General features: G+C 41.2%; 1 protein-coding gene across 3 annotated transcripts in view; it reads left to right on the plus strand.

The window, feature by feature from the left end:
• The window catches only part of ADCK1 (aarF domain containing kinase 1), a 167,190-nt gene that overhangs the window by 133,677 nt on the left and 10,588 nt on the right, over positions 1 to 22,925 (plus strand). For all 3 annotated transcript variants that reach the window (XM_060757733.2, XM_060757740.2, XM_060757745.2), the window contains one exon: positions 7,382 to 7,498. In XM_060757733.2, the coding sequence (XP_060613716.2) occupies positions 7,382 to 7,498 (117 nt within the window). The remainder of the gene's footprint in view (positions 1 to 7,381; positions 7,499 to 22,925) is intronic.

Raw genomic sequence — 22,925 nt, forward strand, 5'->3', positions numbered from 1 at the left:
CAGATAGTTCACATCAGACAGTTTCTCAAATATTACATAGGGACCTTCCCATGCCATGTCCATTTTCTTATGGGATTTAGGCTTGAGTAACAGCACTCTGTCTCCTTCTTTAAAATTCCGATGTTTGGCCTTCGCATCTCGACTTTCTTTCTGTTTTTGTTGAGCTGACTCCAGATTTCTCGATGCCTCACCACGTACAATGTCTATATGTTCCTTAAGTTTCTCTATATAGTCCATAATATCTTCCTCCTGGATCTCCTCATCACCAATCCAACTTGCACTTATGATGTCCATGGGTCCTCGCACTTTTCTACCAAACAGAAGTTCAAAAGGGCTATATCCCGTGCTCTCCTGTGGGACTTCTCGATATGCAAATAAAAGATGTTGTAACTGTCTATCCCAGTCATTAGGGTTTTTGTTGACATATGTCTTGATCATATGTTTTACTGTCTTATTAAAGTTTTCAATTAATCCATTGCTCTGCGGATGATATGCCGTTGTGTTGTGATGTACGATGCCACAGCCTTTAAATAATTCTTTGATTAGCTTGGACATAAAATAAGTTCCTAGATCTGTCACAATTTCCTTGGGAAATCCCACTCTGGCAAAAATATTAAGTAGTCCATCAGCTACCGTTTTAGCTTGTAAGTCTCTTAAAGGTATTGCCTCTGGATACCTCGTAGCATAGTCAATGGCTGTTAAGATGTACTTATTTCCTTCTTTAGTGGCTTTGGATATGGGACCTATGATGTCAATTCCCATCTTCTCAAAGGGCGTTGTTACCACAGGCACCGATTGTATAAGTCCTTTAGTTTTATCGTTGGCTTTCCCAATTAGCTGGCACACTTGGCAGGACTGACAATATGCTTTGACCTCCTTTCCAATATTAGGCCAATAAAATTTTTCTTGAATTCTTGCCTTCGTCTTTTTAATTCCCAGATGTCCTCCGAATGTTGTGTCATGGGCCATCTTTAATATTCTTAATCTGTACTTCTCCGGTACTACTAGCTGTTTGTTCACTTCAACACTATCACCACTCTTCCTCCTTCTGACAACTCTATACAATCTTTCATTTATAACTTGGAAAGAACTAGACCTTTCAGCTAATGGTCCACCAGCCTCACTTCTGGCCTGTTCCCATGACTCTCCTAAAGATTTATCTTTCTTCTGTTCCTTTAAGAACACTTCAGTCTGCTTATCTGAGAATTTCATTTGCATAAGTTCACCACTCTCTTCGTTGTCTCGTGAAGTACTTGCTTCATCAGAATCACCGTCCATCTCCTCTGTTTCTGATCTTCTAGTAATTACATTGACTCTTTGGCATTCTTCATATAGGTCATTTCCTATAATGAATGGAACTTCCAATTCCTTCATCACTCCAACTTGCCACATTCCTTTGTATTTTTTATAAGTTACAGGGATTTCTGCTACCGATGTTTCGAATGCTGGCCCATAGATTCCTTTTAATAGATATTTCTTACCAGGCACTATCTGCTCCGGGTTTATTAGTTGACTTTGGATTAGGGACACTTGAGCTCCTGAGTCTCTTAATCCCAATATTTTTCTTCCATTTATTATTATCTCCTCTCTATAGTCATACTCTTCAACCTCTCTCACTTTCCACACTCGGAATACTTTACTGGTCTCATCTGTGGACTTCATTTCACTCTTAACCTCCTCTGTATAGTGACCAGTCCCTTTATCTTTCTGTACCAGACGAATGTTTCTTGGAGGTGAAGTAACACTCTTTTCATTCCTCAACATAGGGCACCTTGCTCTTATATGCCCTGGCTCTTGGCAATGGTAGCATATGATCTTCACATCACCCGGTCTTGTTACTTCCTTATTATAGTAATTACTCTTTCTCCCATATTGTTGGTCTGCCTTGTCCCTCCCTTCTTGGTCTTTACTTTTCCATAATGGCTGTGAGGGACTTGTAGCATTTTTGTATATATATTTGTTTCCTTTTTCCTCATACGATCTCTTATACGCCATGCCCAAGTTTTTCATTTCGTAATCAGTTTCCAGTTCATCAAGGACAACAGCCACTTGAGACACACTCTCAATTTTTTTATCTTTGACATACCAGCGCATGTTTAGGGGCACCATTTTATAAAACTGTTCCAACGCCACCAGATGTTTTAGCTGTTGGAATGTGCTAACCCGACTTCCTTCTATCCACTGATCAAGGGCTTTGTCTAATCGGGCTCCCAGCTGGACATATGTTTCACCATTTCTTCTTTTTATCTCTCTAAAGTTCTTCCTGCACTGTTCAGGAGTGATCCCAAACCTAACTTTAACTCTTGCCTTAAACAATCTATAATCATTTATCTCATCATCCCTCATATCAGCCAATATCTGATTTAGCTCGCCAGATATTAAAGGCTTTAGATATGACATTTTACTTTCTTCTGGGATCTCTAGTTCCAAAGAGGTTCGTTCAAATGCCAGAAGGAATGCTTCTACGTCGTCTCCCTTTTGGTACTTAGCAAATCTCTTCACTTTGGCAGAGAAGTCATTGTAACTATGCACACTAGTATTTTCACTAGTTCTATCTCGTTCCTGCATTCTTAACTGCATCATCAGTCTTTCATGTTCTCTGGCCTTCTCTCTTTCCTCAGCCGCTCTCTCTCTCTCTCTTTCTTCAGCCTCCAACTTAGCTAACTGTAACCTTTCCTGTGATTCCATTCTGCTTATTTCAAACTGAATTTGTAATCTTTGCAGTTCTACTGATGTAACTGTCTGCTCCTGACTTTCCTCACGTTCTTGTGCTCCCTCCTCTACCACTTCTCCTTCAGTTCCAGCTTTCTTGCCCTTGGGAGGAGCCATTTTCTCTTACTCCTATTCTTTATGAGGTAAATTTTGCCTCTTTCTGATGCACTGGACCAGATATATTCTACTTATCCCGCAGCTTTCTGAGGCACTAGATTAGATGTATTCTACGCATCCCGCAGCTGCCACCATTTATGTAAGGCCAGGGAGGGAGGACACCAGTTTGTTAAAGAAGCATGCACCTATGTGCAGTCTTCTGCCAAAGCTTTAATATCTGACTTACTATGAGTGTTATAAAGCAGAAGCCTCTTGGTTTGGAAACACAGGCTTGAGTCTCTCTTGTATGAAACAAAGTAACAAGTTTATTTAAAGTTTCAAGCTCCAAACGATTGTGGTTACAATTACTATTTTTGTTGCAAACTTGGGTTCCAGTCACGTATATACTTGTTGCACTCTCCTGAAATAGGCTTTCAATGTTTCTCATTTATCAAGATGATATTTGCTTTACACATACAGGACTAAAAGTACTTTCCAATTCAAGCACCACTGGCTTTTCTTTAGGTTCTCAAAACTTGTACTCTATTTGACTAGCAGCTTACTTTTCTAACAGGATTTATTAACTACCATTAATGAACAGGAATCCCTAACTCTCTGTCCTTCACAAACTGCAATCCCTACTCAACTCACTCTCTTTTTAAAACTCTCTCTCTAACTCCCCTCCTTTTTGAACTTAACTCCGCCCCTTTAGAATGTTCGGCCCTGCTCTTCCCAACTGTCATTTTGTCTCCCAACCTTTTGAAATCCTGGGGCTATGCTAATCTGCATATGACCAATCAGCCTCCATATGCAAATAAATCCGGTCCCTCTGTTGCTATCCTCTCTTGTCTATAATCTTCCTTATCTGCCCCCTGCGAACATAGATCTATACACTAAAATTTTCATACAGAGTAACAAATTCGCTACAGCATCCTTATACTTACCTCAGATAAGCTCTTACAAAAATCAAAATAACCACAGCAACCCACGTTTTAACGAATAGAAATTATTTATTCATGGTAGAGCAGGAAAGCAATAATACACAGAGCTACTTGGCAGACTAAGGATGCAGATTTGTGGCAACACAAAAAAGGCAACAATTGGTTTGCCATTTATTATTATTGTATCTGCACTTCCAAGATTGAGCAGGGTGCCTGTGAGAATTTCTGCTTCAAGTATCTGAATAACTTGACTGGCTTAGTATAAATTGGTTTTAATGATTTTAATTATTCATGTTTAAAATAATAGTACTAGGCTTAATTCTATTTTAATGCTTGTAGTCTTTAAGTTTAACTTGTATAATGTATTGTTTTCTTTTTAACCACTGTTCAACACTTTATATCTTTAAGAGAAAAAAGCAGTAAATAAGAATAAGAATGATGATGACAGTTCAGTTCTGTGGCACTGAAAATTTCTGCCACTTCTGTAGTCGTTTTGCTTCCAGTTGTGCTATAGGCCTATGCTCTGGTTTTGCAGAGCACTTGTCGACGGGTGCCTAGGAGAAGCACTCGCCACAGTCCTTATTATCCTGGGCAATGACCGAACCAGTATTGACTTCTTTAGAGTTTGTTTCATCATATTTAAATGGGTTGGATGTACTTAGTTCTACTTCTCAGTTGAGACCACTCTGGCTTGGTTAAACCTACTGGTACCTTACACTACCGCCAGCACAGCTCTCAACATCATAGAAGCAGTTAAGCCCCTTGCCAACGACAAGGTGGCACCCTAAAGACCTTGGCCTGCACTTAAACACAATCGGTGCTGACAAAATTACTATCTGTCAGCTGCAAAAGGCCACCCTACTGGGATCTGCCTGCATTATTCGCCGATACATCACACAGTCTTAGACACTTGGAAAGTGCCCGACGTGTGATCCAATACAACAACCAGCGTAGCGATCTTGTTTGTTGTGTTTCAAATAATAATAATAATGACAATGCAATGACATTTTGTAATGGCCTGGTCTACGATTTTGGACAACGTGATTTTAATAAGTGTTTTTAAGGTATTATGTGTTATGAATGATTATTTAAATATATTTGTTTATTTTATATGAATGGTGTTGAATTGTTGCCTATATAAGTAAGCCGCCTTGAGTCCTCTATGGCCGGTATGTGCAAACCCAGGACTGGGGGGCGGATGTGGCCCCTTGGGGTCTTTTCTCAGCCCCTCCTTTCTCTCCCCATCCTATCCTTCCTTCCTTCTCTCTTTCCTTCCTCCTTAATAATAATAATAATAATAATAATAATAATAAAACTTTATTTATACTCCGCCACCATCTCCCCAAGGGACTCGGAGCAGCTTACATGAGGCCAAGCCCAGCAGTACAAACAAAATAAACAAAAACAATAAACAAAGCAAAAATACAATACAATTAATATAAATCACATATAAACAATAACAATAGACAGTAACACACAAAAATTTAAAAACCTAAAAATGTAAAAACTCCTTCCTCCCCTCCCTTCCATATCTCCCCCTTTCTCCCTTCCTCCTTCCTTCCCTTCCACCCTTTCATCCTTCCTTCCCTCTTTCCTCCTTCCTTACCTCTGTCTCTTTCTCCTTCTTTCCATCCTTCACTTTTGTCTTCCCTCCCTCCCTTCTCTTCCACCTTTCTTTCCACCTTTCCTTCCATCTTTCTCTTCCGCCCTTCCTTCTCTTTTTCCTTCCTCCTTTCCTCCTGGGAGATGTTTAGCTAGGAGAAGAGAAGGTAGAGAGGGAACATGAGAACCATGTTTCAAGATTTCAAAGGGTATCCAATTGAGGAGGAGGAGGAGAAGAAGGGGACTTCTGCTGCTCTAGAGACCAGAGCAAAAGGGAGCAATGGTTTCAAATGGTAGGGAAAAGATTGGACTGAAAAAATTTAGGAAGAACTCTCTGGAAGTAATAGCTGTTGGAGAGTGGCATAGGCTGCCTGGGGGTGTGGTGTGGTCTCCTTCTCTGGAGGCTTTCCCCCAGAGGCTGTCTATTGGGAGTACTTTGATGTTGCCTTCTTGCATGGCAGGGGGTTGGACTGGATGGCCCTTGGGGGTCTCTTCCAATTCTAAGATTCTAGGATTCTATATCAGAAGTAGGCAATACAAGGTCTAATGGATAAACTTTTTCTCTTCTGTCCACCATCTCACCCTGACCAAGGCTAACCTTTTTGGGATCCAAATGTTTCCTACCTTTCCTTCATTTTCTGCCTCCAAAAGAAAAGAGGAAGGGGAGGAAAGGGCAGGGAGGGGACTTGGGGAGAACCCCCTCCCTCCTGGTCCGCCCACCCCGCTTTGGCCCACCATGTGGCCCCCAAGTTAGAAAGTTTGCCCATGCCTGGCCTATGGGGTTGAGAAATGCAGGGTGTAAATAGGGCAAATAAATAAATACATTTCTTACCTGCCTCCCCTTGTGGATCAAGATGGGTTACAACATAGCTAAAACACATGATCATCATAAACATTATGCAAAATGCACATATTAAAATGTATTTTTACAAATACATATATTGAAATACACAGAACAGAGATTAAAATATAATGAACACAAGGTGGGAGTTTTCTGCAACAACAATAAAAATATTATAATAATGTGTTCTTGACTTGGCAAAGTTTGGGTGGGTGGGTAGTGCCATAGGCATCAAAATGCCTTGGGTTGGCCTTGGGATTACAGCACATCTCCCAATTAATAAACTGAATTGCAGATTTAGTGAAAAATTGCACAGGGGCTATAGAACTGAGAAAAAAAATAAGTTGAGCAGGAATACTTTTTCTATGCATTCACTTGCAAAATCGGAAGGTCCAGCTTGCTTCGATGATTCTGGGCTACTTTTATAAATGCTCACACACCCTGGATTCATTCTGAACAATGACTCTGCAAAATCATGGGAAGCTTCCACTGTGCCTCTCATTTATTACTCAGGTTTGGAGTTATTAGAAGCTGTCTGATATGCCATGAAGCTTCTAGCTGGTTCATCCTGGCAACTGAACTCTATGATGATGAACCTATGAAATGATCCATTAAAGCGTTCTTATTAGTAGATAATAAGAAGTATACCCCAAGCTATCAGTGCTTTCCTTGCATATTACCCCAAGCTATCAGCACTTTACCTGAATAATAAGATCACATATTTTTCTGATTTGGATGGTCAAATGAAAATGGAGACAGGGTACCTGTGCCTTAAATAGCGGTGCAAAAATTATGATTCCTGTAATTGGAAAAGCCTGTAGTTTCTACACTGCACAAAGTCAGTCTTCTGCAGAACAAAGGGTCAGGGGCTCAGTCCTCTTTCCCATTTGTCCACTCAAGTTGGAAACAGTGTGATGAGAATGCTGAAATGCAAGGGAAACGATCTAACATTGTGAGGAAAGCTATATGACAAATACGCAGCAAATGGTGGTTGTGTTTTAGCAGTCAGGATGGATTGCATACTCATGTTGATTTATAAGGTCTTTGTTATAAGTTTTATGTCTTCTTTCTTCAAGAACCTGGATGTTTTTTGTGGAAAATTCAGTACTTGCTACACATAACACATACACACTTTCTCTTCTGCTTCCCCTCATCTCATATTATTTAAGAGAGTTTTGTTCTGTTTCAGGTTCCAAAGATTCATTGGGAGCTTTCAACAAGGCGTGTTCTCTTCATGGAGTTCATGGAAGGTGGGCAGGTGAACGATAAGGCCTACATGGAGAGAAACTGCATCGATGTCAATGAGGTAATTATTCCGGCCATGACAACAGCTACGGTTGATAATACAGGTTGAGTATCCCTTGTCCCATATACTTAGGACCAAAAGTGTGTTCAATTTTTCCCAGATTTTAGAATACAGGTAGTCCCCAAGTTACAGACAACATAGGTTCTGTATGTTTGTTCTTAAGTTGAATTTGTTTGTAAGTCAGAATAGGTACATTTTTACGTGTAACTCCATGCAAATATAAATATTTTAAAACTTTGCATAGCATAGGGAATGGTTAACACCCCTGTGGTGTTTGTTTTGCTGTCTGTTCCCCTGTTCAGAAGATTTCACCTCACTTTCTGTCCCTATCATAATAGGATTTTGAAAAAGTTTGGGTTGTTGTGGAAACGAGCACTGGTGATAAAGCTTCAGTGGAGACACTTTTCCCCCATGATAACTCTTTCAGAAGTAAATTTCCCTTCCTAGGGGTAGATTTCTCTCACTTCCTGTTGTCTCACCCCCATTTGTTACTATAAGTCATTTGTAAGTTGGAGGTTTGTAACTTGGGGACTGCCTTTATCTTGATTTGCATATACATGCATAATGACACATCTTAGAGATAGGACCCAAATTTAAACACATAATTCATTTATGATTTACTTTAGGCACATATCCTGAAGGTGATTTTATAAAATATTTTGTGCACGAAATAAAGTTTATGAACATTGAACCACCAGAAAGCAAAGGTGTCACTCTTTCAGCCACTATGTGGCATGCTTATCAAGTTTGCAGATGACACCAAATTGGGAGGGATAGCTAATACTCCAAAGGACAGGATCAGAATTCAAAACGACCTTAACAAATAAGAGAGTTCGGCCAAAACTAACAAAATGAATTTCAACAAGGAGAAATGTAATATACAACAGTCAGATGTAAAATAAAATTAAAATAAAAATGCATAGGTACAGGAGGGGTGTCTCCTGAAACAGATCTTTATGGACAACAAGTTGAACATGAGCCAACAATGATAAGCAGCAGCTAAAAGGCCAATGGGATTATGGACTTCATTTTGTTATGATGTATTTTGTTACTGTGTGTTTATTATGTTGTATTATTTTGGGCTTGGCCTCATATTAGCTGCACTGAGTCCCCTTTGGGGAGATGGTAGCGGGTTATAAATAGTGTATTATTATTATTATTATTATTATTATTAATATTAATAATAATAATAATATATTGATAAATTGGACTGCCCTGAGTCGCCCTCGGGTTGAGAATTGTGGTATAGAAATATAGTAAATAAATAAATAAATTGTGTTCAGAGGAGGGCAACTAAAATTATCAAAGGCCTGGGGGCCATGCCCTATGAAGAGTGTCTTAAAGAGCTGATATGTTTAGCCTGCAAAAGAGAAGGCTGAGAGGAGACATGATAGCCATGTATACATATGTGAAAAGATGTCATAAGGAAGGTGGGACAGGCTTGTTTTTTGTTGCCTTGGAGACTAGGACTTGGAGCAATGGTTTCAAATTACAGGAAAGGAGATTCCACTTGTATATTAGGAAGAACTTCCCAAATGTGAGAGCTGTTCAGCAGTGAAACTCTCTGCCTCGGAGAGTGGTGGAAGCTCCTTCCTTAGAAACTTTTAAACAGAGACTGGATGGCCATCTGTTGGGGTGCTTTGTTTGTGCTTTTCCTGCATGGCAGGGACTTGGACTATATGACCCATGTGGTCTCGTCCACCTCTATGATTCTGATTTTGGATTTTGGAATTCTGGATATGGACTGTTCAACCTGTACATAAAATCAGCACCATCCGTAAGTGTAACTAAAACCAAGTAGCAGTTCAAAAGCAGGTAAAATAAGAATAATTTACAAATAAAGAATAGTCTGTGAATACAGACAGATTTTCTACTACCATCTCTAGGAAAGTACCCAGTCCATTGTGCCATCAGATATTCTAATTTTCTAAAGGACTAGAGTCCAATCTTGCCATCTAAAGGTGCCCTGTTATTATTCAATCACACAGAGCAAATAATAGAAATTATTGTTGGAACTGACCTTGATGCTATGAGTAGTGTCTGATGTAATATGTGGAATGCTACAGGTACAGTCTAAAGCAGGGGTAGGGAACCTTCGGCCCTCCAGGTGTGGTGGACTTCAACTCCCACAATTCCTTGAGGCTCGTGTAAGCCTTTGGGGCGAATGCCGAGCCTCAAGGAATTGTGGGAGTTGAAGTCCACCACACCTGGAGGGCCGAAGGTTCCCTACCCCTGGTCTAAAGGATGCATGAACAATCTTTGTCCTCAGGGCCAGACATAGCCAACCGAGATTTCCCACCCAACTGGCTAGCTTTTCCCCAGGCGTCACTTGTTGTCCATAGATGGGGAAAAGCTGTCATAACTTTTCAGAATGGTGCAGCAACAAAGGCTTGCTCAAGTGAATATTATTTTTATCCAGTGCTACTTCATTGTCTTTCAGTTCAGAAATATTTAATATACAGAAGTAAAGCCTCAAACGATAACTATTAGAATGACAAATACAACAGAATGGAAATGGTAGTTGAATTCACCAAATACCTGTGAAAATTGCATTGTTTATGGCTGGCAAGTAAAAGCATGTAGAGAAATATCAATTTAATTGGAAGTTCCCAAAAGGTGATCACTTTAGCATAGAAGGATCTGCTTTGCGCTCTCAGAAAATTCATCAAAATGAAGTGCAGAGCAACCAAGAGATTTACCTTTGAAGATTTGGTAGAATAATGGTAAAGGTAAAGACATTTAGTCTAGTTGTGTCCAACTCTGGAGGGTGGTGCTCATCTCCATTTCTAAGCTGAAGAGCCAGCGTTTTCCATAGCCACCTCCAGGATTATGTGGTCAGCATGACTGCATGGAGTGCCATTACCTTCCCGCAGAAGTGGTACCTATTGATCTACCCACATTTGCATGTTTTCTAACTGCTAGGTTGGCAGAAGCTGTGCCTAAAAGCGGGAGCTCATCCCGCTCCCCAAATTTGAACCATCAATCTTTTGGTCAGCAAGTTCAGCAGCTCAGCGGTTTTACCCACAGTGACACCAGGGGGCCCTTTCTGGTAGAATAGTCTAACACATATGAACAAAATTTTATTCCATAGTGCAAATTTATATGAGAGTCCTGTTATGCACTTTGCATTTCAGGCAAACTTTTACTTTATTCTTATGGGGCAATGGCAGGGTGAAAGAAAGCATTGCTTTTTGAGCTACAACATTGTTGTTGCAATGGTTGCATCAATGTGAAATGTTACCTATGTTTTCCTGTCCATACTCCAGTCTGTTGTGTTCTAGGGCTGAGCTAAAAATCACCTAATTGTTCAATGATTTTGGAGGGATGTTTTTCTAAAAGGGTGCAAAAATGTCAACTCTTTCCAGACTAAGAACTATGATGGTGTAGGAAATGTGTGTGACCTTGTTTTCAATTGACATTATTTACCTAAATAATGTCATCACAAAAACAAATCTCATTGGCCATGTGTTGTCATTATATCATTCAGTGATCCCTGATTGGATGGGATTGCCTGGGTCACTATTCTCAGAGAGATGTCAAGAACAAAAATATCGCTGATGTAGAAGCATAAGAGAAAAGCAGAGATGGCAAGCAGGAAATAAAAAGATGATAGGGATTGTGATGGTTGTGGGAACCATGTGATACTGACCAAAGCATTTTTTTTGTTCCCCAGAATGACGTGAGCATTTGACACAACCATTTATAGATTTGGGCATCAGTGAAAAAGCTTTCTCTGCTTGTTTCCCACTCCTTGAATTCAAGTTGTATGTTTTGAAATGTCACATATGTCCAAATATAGACATGTTTCACTGCCTGATGCAATGAGTACCTAGGGCATGTAGTTGGGTCTATAGGTTTTAGAGTGTATACAGTAATTGAAAGGGGGGAAAGAACCTGGTTTTATTTGTAAGAGATCCAGCAGACCCAGCCTGTCAACCTTGCCCTCTGAGTCAGTGAATTTTGATTGAATCAGTGCTGCCTGCCTTTCCCCTGCACACTATTGACGGGCATCAAAATGCCACTTGGCTGACTAGCTATCAAAGAGCTCCAACACAAAATCAATTGTACTTAATCTGTCTGTCTATCTGTCTGTCTGTGTGTCTCTGAAGGATGCTCCCTTCCCTATCATCTTTTTATTTTGTGTCCACATTCACTCTCCCTCCATTATAGACATTCCAAAATATATCCAGAGAGGGAGTCAAGTCATGTGTTCATTAGACTCTAAGAGACTACCATCGATATTCTATAACTTTTCACTAGAAGGAATTGCTCACCATTGTAAGTAAGCACACATAAAGCATAGCAATGCACTAATTGCCAGTAGCGTGAAGTGATATTAGGACTCAGAATCACTGCCTCATTGCCTTCCTATAATGTCATTGCTAATCTATATGTATGTGAGCACGCCTGTGTGTCAATCTGTAACATTCTGTTATGCATTGATATAATCAAGAACCTATTCAGAATGTGAGACTATGCACACAAAGGCATGGGATTATACAGATAAAAGCAGTCTTGATAACTAGAGAGCCAACATATTGTAGTATTTGTATATTAGAAAAGGACTCCAGGAGGCCGATGTTTGAATCCCTGCTCAGTCATGGAAACCTACTGAGTGACCTTCAATGTGTCACATTCTTTCAGCAGCCTAAGGCAATAGATATCTTCTTGGAATAAATCTTTACAAGAAAACCTTAGGACAGAGTTGCCATAATATTGAGATGACTTAAAAGCACAGAACAACAACAATGGCATCTGGAGGCCACCAGTGACAGGGAGCAGGTTTATCTTTAGCCATAATATGTGCAGGGTGTAAGAAACTTCTCCAATTTTTTTTCATGTTATGTATTTTTATTTGGTGGGGGGGGGGGTGCTGTTGGAATTATGACAGTACTGTACTCTGATACCCAGGCATGTATCCAGAAAAAAGAGGTTGGGAGGGGTTGAAACTTTTTTCTCCCTGAGATGACTTTCAGGTCAGTGTCTCCTGATCTGGCACGAGATCTCAACAAGGCCCTGAAATTACCACCATTGTGCAAAGGTTCTTCACAGGTAATAGGTCCTGAATCATTGCTCCACCTTTAAGCCAGTTCTTGTGGGGCACAAAGGACAATTTCTGCAATTGGGAGAAGTTTCTGTTTTCTTCTGCCTTCTTTATATTTCCTTTAACACGATGACGGGTTACATCAAAACATTTTCCACTGTGAATTAACAAGAAGTTTTCAGCCAAGCACAAGTTGTTCTGATGGTACTCCATTTTTTGGTGTCCATTGAAGACTTGTATTGCATATTTCCATTGCACAAATGGTTTAGTAACCAATGTACCAAGTTTCTGATGAGCGCCTTTACCCCCCATTTCTTCTCCAAACACCATAAAGAGTGCACCTTGTATATGAAATGAGTAGACTAACCAGGGAGATCTGTTGAGCCATTTGGGTTGAAATCTTGGATGCCTCTTCCTATCAACAGGAAATACATATCCCGGCAATGGAGTCAGTGGATTTTGCACTAAGATCTTTTACTTGGTCATCAGAAACAGTCTTGTTCATATAAAGTCTAAGGTCTAACAATGATACAGTTTCTTCTCTTTGCTCCTATCCCATGGTTTCTTTGGCAGGGCTTGGATTAGATGAATCAGTCAGTGCTAGACATCACAGTTTCAAGTTTCCCCGGTTTTCACCTGCAATCCAGGTCAAATCCCCTTTACTTGCCAGTTGCGGGCAGACCAACTTGGTCGCTTTCACTGTGTCAGCTATTTCTCCTATTGCTGCTATTGCAATGTAAATTGGCAGAAAGATAGGTAATGATAGTCTGAATAATCCAAATTTGGTTGAGATAATGCTTCTAGTTATGGAGGAACTCTAATTTTTGCTTCTCATAGACTTGGAATGGAGATTTGGTTAACCAGATAAAATTCATGAGTAAACCAAGATTTTTTAAAAACCTGAAAATGTGTGTGTGTGTTTGGGGGGGGGGGGGAGGTTGAACCCCTTGGCTACAGGCTTGCTCATCCCACAGAAGGGTTTATTATTTTACCCCACTCTCTGCAGAGATGAATGCTGTTTACAAGACATCTCTCCACACATACATTGCACAATGCTGGACATGTTGCTAGTATCCTTATAAGGTAATGCCAGGTTTCTACATACTTCCCATGGTGCTCCTCAGTGAGTTGTGTTGAGCTGTGATGAGCACTTCATATAGCTAAACAGATCAAATGTTCTTTTGTGGCATTCTTTCTAAAACTGGACCATGACCTTGTAGTTAAAGCCAAACCCCAGAAAATATTATTATTCAGTGGGGAAAAGGTTTGCCCCTGCCTTCTTCTGAAGGTGAGAGAATGTGACTTGCCCACGGCCACCCAGTGGGTTTTATAGCTGAGTGGAGTAAATGCGTACATTAGGAGAAATATGTAAATAAACACATGCCTTCAAGCAAAGATATATTGGAAGTGCAAATAAATCTTCATGTGGGGAAAAAAAACCCAAATGCTTAGAACGTAATAAGAATAAAGTATAGAAGAAGAATGCAAATGGTACCTGTGTCTCCTTTTCTCTGCTTTCGGCAGTGCAGAGAAAAGGGGTATTGATCAGGGCCGTGACACTCCTGTCACCACAGAAGATGGGTGGAGAGCTGCTGGCATCACCAGTCATCTTCTTCCTGGTTTTATGGCTACCTTTCCTGATATTTTCAAAAAACACCCAGTTCTTTGGAGCTCTTCAACCATCTGCTGCATCTATGTGAGTGATACGGAGGGTAAAAGTGACAGTCCAGCTGGGTTGCTGTCAGTTGGGGTGGAGCTCCTGAACACTTTGCAGCCTCCAGGGCCAGACTTAAGCAGAAATTTTGTGGTAGATGCAGATGAGTTCTATGGGCTTTTATCATTTAGCCTGGTATGAGAATTACTGCTTTATCTGAATATAGTTGACCTAGTAACCTCCCACCTAGGTTATTGTAACCAGTTATACATGTGGCTGCCTTTGAAGATGCTTCAGAAACTGTAGATCATGCAGAATATGGGCAGTGATGGGACCAGGCGATTGTTACAATCCTTTCCTATTGGATTTTTAAAATTTCGGAACCACTGATCTATTATTTGTTTCTGGATTCATTTTAAAGTCTGATCTTGACCCCTCAAGCGTGGATGTCCTGAAACCCCAATTCCCCCAAAGAACCCTCTTCCTATATGAACTTACCAAGGTCTTAGGATCATCCTTAGATGATCTTCCCAAAGTGCTTTCTTGATTATTCTTAGGTCTGAAAGGTGGCCTCAAGTGTGCGAAAGGGCCTTTTCACACATGACCTCTCATTTTTGGAAAAATTTTTGAGACAGGAGGATGTGATGCTTGCTTTAATGCCCTTTCTGCTTTGTTTTTGCAGAACTTTTAAACATAATGTTAACAAAATGTTATTACAGCCGTTGATGATTATGGTTTTTTAAATAGATCTTTTGTGAGATGGTCATGGTTGTTTTGTAATACTAATTGACATTTACTGGTGCTGACATTTGTTTTATCCTTTTTTCATTGGATTTGAATCTTGCTCTATTTTGATTGTTTTAATTTTATTTGATCTTCTGTGTTGCCTGGAGAATTCTATTTTGTAAAGCAGCAAGCATATAACAAACACATGAATAAATATAAGGCAGCTTGATATGCTCTCAAGGATCTCAGGATTTGTTTTCTTTCTTCCTTACTTCTTGCCATGTTACTTCATATGGGAATATTAAATGACTTTATACCAATTGGGAACATTGGTTTATGGGCTATATTGTTTACTTTAACTGGCCACAGATCTCTATACCCTTTTTCCTTCTATTGAGGATACTAGAGAGCAATTATGGAGCCAACGTTTTGTTGTAGCAACAAACCACAATCTTTCTGTGGACTCAACTCTAACCTTGCTACCTGATGTTCTCTGAAATAAGTCTTGATATATTTAGCTGGGAGGAGCAGAGAGGAATCTGGGCTAAGCAGGCTTTCTTTTGTAGAGCAATGCAGCCTTGAATAGCAGGCCGAGCCTTTCTCTTCTAAATGGAAAGGATCCCTGAGGTGAAAGCTCCCTTCAAACCAGGTTACTGACATTTGCTTAATGCCGTCTGTAGCGGGATTATCATTAAAGCTGCCCAAAAGCACATTAATCTCTTTGGATCCGTCCAAGCGCTGGACTGTAATGGCATTTAATCAGAGAAGCCTTTGATTTCTAAAGACAAGTGCAAACACTGAAATATCTGCCTGTGGAATAGTTACTTATTCATGTGCAAGGGCAGTCTGCAATGAGAGCATTGCTGAGGGACTAGCAGATGGGAAGAAAGAAATAAGAGAGACAGATTTGTCAATGAATAGCGGCTTCCCCTTCAAATTAATCTGAGTTGGTGTGGGTTAATGGGAATTGTGGTCCAACAGTTCTAGAGTGCCTAGTTGCATTTCAAGAACTACACAGGAACAGAAGGAATTACACCAAAATGTTCCAGAACCCATATTAATTTACAGGTTCTTTGGTTTTCCCACCTGTTATTCATAGGTCTAAGATATCTGGAAGACACCAGAAAAGGAGGCAAGGTCACATGTTTGAGAATGAGATATTTTGGATAACTGATTCCTCTAAATCAGGGTTTCAGGAATTGTAGGACCTTGTACAAAAACATTGCAGCATTACAGCATCAGTGAAATTCATTGAAGTAGCAGCTGTCTTTTTTCACTCTTATTTATTTATTTATTTACCATATACAGTATATACCCCAATCCTCTCAACCCCGAAGGGGACCTGAGGTAACTTAAACATAGGCAACTATTCAATACCTTAAACAACATACAATTAAAATAACATTTAAATGAAGGTTACCATTAATACACATTAAACAGTTAAAAATATTACATGCATTACTAAAACCACACCATCAGAAGTAGCATGGTCGGTTGGGAAGCTTCTGTTTTGATTTTTCAAAAAAGTTCTACTTCTTTCTTTGTGTGATCTTGTTTTCCATGGGTCGCATACATAAATGATATTAGCAACCTGAAGTCTGTTCCAGTATAGTCTACTCTTATCATCTCAGGATTCTCATGTTTCATTTGGCAGAATGTATAGACTAAGCCAAAAACCCTTCCTTTTGCAGTGAGTTTGGAAATTGATTTTTTTTCCAGCCACTACTGATGAATCAGCTCTGTTGTTAGCTGCTTAGCTGTAAACATTAACTCTTTATCTGAACCTTTCACAAATGCATTTCCAGGAGAGTAAATCCTCCATGTTTTCTACTGTTTGTGTGGTTCCGTGCTCCCATTGCCAAAGGATGCTGTAGAATTGTGATGTTGTGTGTTTGATGTCATGCTGCCTTTACTCATTTCACACAAAATGTGACTGGGGAACGACAATGGCGGGATTAAAGAAAAGACACGTTCACTAATCCAATTAACCTTCGATTACGGTTCTAAAATCGATGCTATTCTTTTGGCCTGAGGAAGTAATATTGAGCCCTGAGAAACGAGCAACATCACGACCTTTACTTTTAATGAGATCAATAGAAGTTAGTGTCGCTGTCTCTTAAAATAATTGGCAAATATTATGTTCAAATTATGGCCAAAAGCTAGTACTTAAATTGCAAGAGACAAGAATAAACAGAGGAAACTTTCAAAAAGGATCTTTGCAGACAAAGTCGCTTTGATCCGCTCTGGGCTGGACGCCACATTAGATGCAGTCTCTGTGGATGTGACACAAGCACCTGCTTGTCCAATTTTGTTGGATTCTTTTCAGTTTGTGAAACCCGAGGATGTGGACAAGATACTTGGAGGAATGAGACCCACCACGTCCATCCTAGACCCCTGCCCATCCTGGCTTCTGAAGGAGGCCAGAGGGGGATTGGCCGAGTGGGTAACGGTGGTGGTTAATGCCTCCCTCCGGGAAGGCAAGATTCCAGCGAGCCTAAAACAGGCTATTGTAAAGCCGCTGTTGAAGAAACCATCACTCGACCCCACTAAATTGGACAACTTTCGGCCTGTTTCCAATCTTCCCTTCTTGGGCAAAGTCATGGAAAGCGTGGTGGCCTCACAACTCCAGGTATTCTTGAGAGACACGGATATTCTGGATCCGGCACAGTCTGGTTTCAGACCGGGACATGGTACCGAGACGGTCTTGGTCGCCTTAGTGGATGATCTGCGCCGGGAGCTAGACAGGGGGAGTGTGTCCCTGTTGGTGCTCCTGGACCTCTCAGCGGCCTTCGATACCGTCGACCACGGTATCCTTCTGGGGCGCCTTGCAGAGATGGGTCTTGGGGGCACTGCTTTGCAGTGGCTCCGGTCATTTCTGGAGGGTCGTACTCAGAAGGTGTTGCTGGGGGACTCCTGTTCAGCGCCACAGCCGTTGATCTGTGGCGTTCCTCAGGGTTCCATCTTGTCCCCCTTGCTGTTTAACATCTACATGAAGCCGCTGGGTGAGATCATCCGGAGTTTCGGGGTGCGGTGTCACCTGTACGCAGATGACGTCCAACTCTGTCACTCCTTCCCACCTGCTACTAAGGAGGCCGTCGAAGTCCTGAACCGGTGCCTGGCCGCTGTAATGGTCTGGATGAGGGCGAACAAACTGAAACTAAATCCAGACAAGACAGAGGTACTCCTGGTCAGTCGCAAGGCCGAACAGGGTATAGGGTTACAGCCTGTGCTGGACGGGGTCGCACTCCCCTTGAAGGCGCAGGTTCGCAGCTTGGGTGTGACCCTGGACTCATCGCTGAGTCTGGAGCCTCAGGTTTCAGCGGTGACCAGGGGAGCATTTGCACAGCTTAGGCTCGTGCGCCAGCTGCGCCCGTATCTTGGGAAGTCTGACTTGGCCACGGTGGTACACGCTTTGGTCACATCCCGCCTCGACTACTGCAACGCTCTCTACGTGGGGCTGCCCTTGAAGACGGCCCGGAAGCTTCAGCTAGTCCAACGCGCGGCAGCCATGTTGTTAACGGGAGCAGGACGCAGAGAGCATACAACGCCCCTGCTGTCCCAGCTCCACTGGCTGCCGATTTGCTACCGGGCCCAATTCAAGGTGCTGGTGTTATCCTACAAAGCCCTAAACGGTTCCGGCCCAAAATACCTTGCAGACCGCATCTCGGCCTATGAGCCCACGAGGGCCTTGAGATCATCCGGGGAGGCCCTTCTCTCGGTCCCGCCTGCCTCACAGGCACGTCTGGCGGGGACGAGAGAGCGGGCCTTCTCGGTGGTGGCCCCCCGGCTGTGGAACACCCTCCCTGTTGAAGTTAGACAGGCGCCCTCCTTGATGGCCTTTCGTAGGGCCCTGAAAACATGGCTCTTCGAGCAGGCCTTCAACTGAGAGTATCTTGAAACGACTCTGGAATGGACTAGGACTAGGAATTTTGGCTATGACCCCAGGATTTGACGAAGCGGATTTTTAGCATAAGTATATGTCATGTTGTATTGTTTGGTTTGTATTGTCCTGATTCATTGTACACTGTCCCCTTTTGTGTTGTTGTTCACCGCCCCGAGTCGCCCTCGGGCTGAGAGGGGCGGTCAATAAATGCAAAAAATAAATAAATAAATAAATAAATAAATAAATACTAAGTGTTCACTGTAAGATTTGTGTAGTGGTCAGAGTCGCTATGTTTAGATTCTTAACAAGAGAGGTAGGAAACAAGCAACACTTCCAAGTGACAACTGTGTTTTGCTGCACAGATAGAACTGTGAAAAAAAAATCAAATATATTTCTGTAGGTTTTTGATGATAATGGCAATCTATTGTTTAACTGCCAAAGTTAACAGGTCTGCCCACCATTTTCTGCTATATATGGCAATCAAAAGACCTCCACTTGTTAAGCAGAGTGTGCATGAGACATATGTTAAAAATAAATACAAAGCATTTATATGTTCAAAAATACAGTCAAAATGCTAACATATTGTAGTTAAAGGTGGATTCAGAAACGAACAAAAAACTTAGTAATAAGAAAACCAGAGTTTGAGTGAAATGCTGTATTTCATCACATAATAGTTACCATCACATAATAGTCTCACCCCCTCCCCTTTTTTGGGTCCTGGTTTTGGTTTTTTAGCGTTCCTCGCATAATAGTCACACCCTTAGTTCACAGGTGTAACTATTATGCAAGGGGGCAACACCTGCCTGATTGCCTCTTCCCTCTGAGCTACAGAGGGTTGCCTTGACCAAGACAGCTTTCCGGAGTTCGAAGGAAAGAGCGATCAGGCAGGCGAGTTCACCTGTTGGATTTTTCACCTTGCTGGTAAAAGCTGCGGGGCCTCACTTGGCTGAGAGCAGCCAAGGGAGATGTTGTAGCTCCCGTTGGCAGGTGCACCGGCATCTTTGCAGCTATGGGTTTCCCTTGACTGGCAACCAAGGGGAACCCTGTGGCTGCAAAAAAAATTCTTCGTATAATAGTAACTCATCCCTCCCCCTCCAAGATGGAAAAGTGTGACAATTATGCAATGAAATATGGTCCTTTATACATATCCAGCATCCCTTGATATGCATCAGTTTGGATAACTAATTTGCTTTACATTTGCATTGCTTATTTTTGAGTGGGCACAAAGGACTTAGAGTTGATGGCATTGGCACCATAATAAGTCTTTTATTGTGAACATCCTTTAACGAGACAATTCAAAATGAAACAAGAAATAGTGCCAGAAGATACTTCTCCCATGTTTGAAAGCATTCAATCAGATATTGGGGAAGGACAGAAGACAATTACAAGTAGACCTGTGGTCTCAAGATGTTCAGCTGTTGACATGCTCAGAAGTGAAAGTAAGCCTCTGTTCTCTTTAGTTTTAGTTAAGTCAGGCATAGACAACCTGCATATTTTTGGCTGCAATTCCAAAATCACTCACTATTGGTTATGCTGGCTTTGTAGGCCAAAAGCATCTTGAAGGCCCACTATTAAGAGCTAACCTTGTCCTCTCGAAAATAGTGAGCCTACTTCGGCACCTTGTCCTTTATCTCTGTTCCTCTTTCAGCCGCTCAGTTGCTTTTGGATCTTCATAGGCCAGCGGACACTTCCAGGGCTCCATCTATTTCTCCTACGGCAGGACTTATTTATCTGTCTTGGCAACCTCCCTGTTTGAAATGAGTCAGCTGATAGCTAACTTGATCCAATACTTCAAAGGCACTTCAACAAAGAATTTGTTGTTATTATTGTTGTTGTTGTTGTGCCTTCAAGTCATTTTTGACCTATGGTAAGGATACCTGTCATAGGGTACCTGCTTGGACATTAATTTTCTCTGAAGTCTAATGAAAGAATTTTGCCACAACTGCCACTTGATTTAATTTTATTTATGGGACTCTTGTCATTGTGCCCAGAACAGAGTTCAGCAGTGATACAAGGGAGGGTTCCACTATTATTGGAAGGTACAGCAATCGCCTGCTAGGAATTGAAGCAGACTGGAGTTTATTTGGCCATGTATACTGTATATACTGTAAATTAATACATCTAAAGTTTGCTGTGATTCATTCAGAAAGACATAATGCTCTGTAAAGTGGAAGGCAGTAGGGAAAGAGAAGAATTGGGCTAAGAGGTGGATTGATTCCATCAAGGAAGCCACAGCCATGAGTTTGCAAGCAGCTGATGGCCAGGGCTTTTTGAGACCTCTCATTCATAAGGCTACCATAAGCCAAAATTGTCTTGACATGATATAACAACAAGTAATGTTGGAAATTGCAGTTCTCTGTGTAGGAAGGTGGGCATCATTAGATAATTATAAGCACTACAATTCCCTTGTTTGGAAGAAAGCCATGCCTGTTAATCAAGATACCTAAACAATGGAAGTTAGATCCACTCGGGCTGCAGAAAAGGATAACAAAAACTAAATTCTCTGATTTATTTTTTATTTCATTTGTCCCTAGCTCACAGCATCTCCATTTTTTACTTTGATCACAGTGTACGTGAAATTCAAGCTTTCTTGCTTAGTCCTGATTGGACAATTGGTCCAGAAAATTAAATGTTGCAGCTGCTGTTCCCTAATTAAATGAGCATTCATCTTGTCATTAATACAGTGTAATATTTTGACATTTATCTTCTTTTGGAAAAAAAACAACCATTGGATTTTGTTCATGCTTGAAGGCGAACTCAAAAGAGGCAAATGCAGCCAGAAAAATGTTCTGAGTGATATTTCACTAGAAATTGTTATTCTCCCATCTCTGGCGGGCACAGATTCACAATTCATCTCAGGTTCATGAATGCTTCTGCTCTGGGCTTTCAGGAAGATTTACAGTTACAGGTGAAACTATGTATCTGAACAAGGATACTTAGACACAGCCATTTCCAACCTGTTGGCCTTTGGGTGTGTTTGGCTGCTGTCTCCACCATCCTCTGCCAGCAAGATTAAATACCATGTTGGGCAAGGACAATGGAGTCTGTAGTCCAACACATCTGGAGGCAGATTGCTTGGGAAATTCTGCTCATATTTATTCACATACAAAAATTCAATTTCTTTATTTCATGTTACCTCTTCCACTGTCTTTCTCATAGTCTTTCACAGACAGACATGGACTTTCTTTCCTCGCCTTGAACAGCTAAATTCACTGAGAACTGGGCAGCACACACAGCCTTCGTGATATATGGACTGCTTCTTCAAACACTGAGCACAGATAATGCCTCTTATTATCACTGCTTTGTGATTAATGTTGATGAACACATTTAAATTTCTTCCAGTGCTCTGGCTGCCGACTGGCCCTGATGTGCTCAGAATCCCAGCAAGCTGGCTATTTTCCAGGATGCTGCTAGGATGTGTGTGTGTGTTTGTGGATATCTATCTGGGTGTCACTTTGTTTCATACTATCTCCTTTGCATCTAATCAACTCATCTAGCATGAAACAGCCTGATCCCCAACCTAGTTCATAGGCTCTCAGAAGATAGTGCTGTTTAACAGAAAGAAGAAGTATTCAAGATGGAGGTTCACACAAAGATACCTGCCACTACAGTAGGATTAATTCCCTTCAATCTTCCATCACCTTTTCTGATTTATAATGCCTCTTTGTGGGGTCCAGCATTCCATGAAGCAACTTTAAAAGATCTGGGTCTACAAGCCACCTGAAATTTCAGACCTAGGAACTTTTTATTCAAATTGTATCACATCAATTTTATTGCTCTTTATTCACACTTAGAAAAGCCTTTCGGACATTGTTAGTGTTTTCCCCAACCAAAAAGCAGGGGAAGCTAACATGGGACAGGGGAAACAAATCACTCTGCTTCACACTTATCATCCCCGTTTAACTGAGTGCACCCTCTCTGCCTTCTCCAGCTGGGATCAAGAGATCAATTCTCAGTTAATATAAAAATATTGTCAAGGAGAGACATCTGTGGGACAGAAGACTGAAATCCCTTGAGATAGAAATCTCTAATGGTTGGCCATTGTATAAAAAACATTGAAGGCATATATTTTTTGCATTGCTTTTGGTTTCCTTTAGGATTTTTCCATGTTTGTTCTGTT

This window comes from Anolis sagrei, chromosome 1, assembly GCF_037176765.1.
Source record: "Anolis sagrei isolate rAnoSag1 chromosome 1, rAnoSag1.mat, whole genome shotgun sequence".
NCBI lineage: Eukaryota > Metazoa > Chordata > Lepidosauria > Squamata > Dactyloidae > Anolis > Anolis sagrei.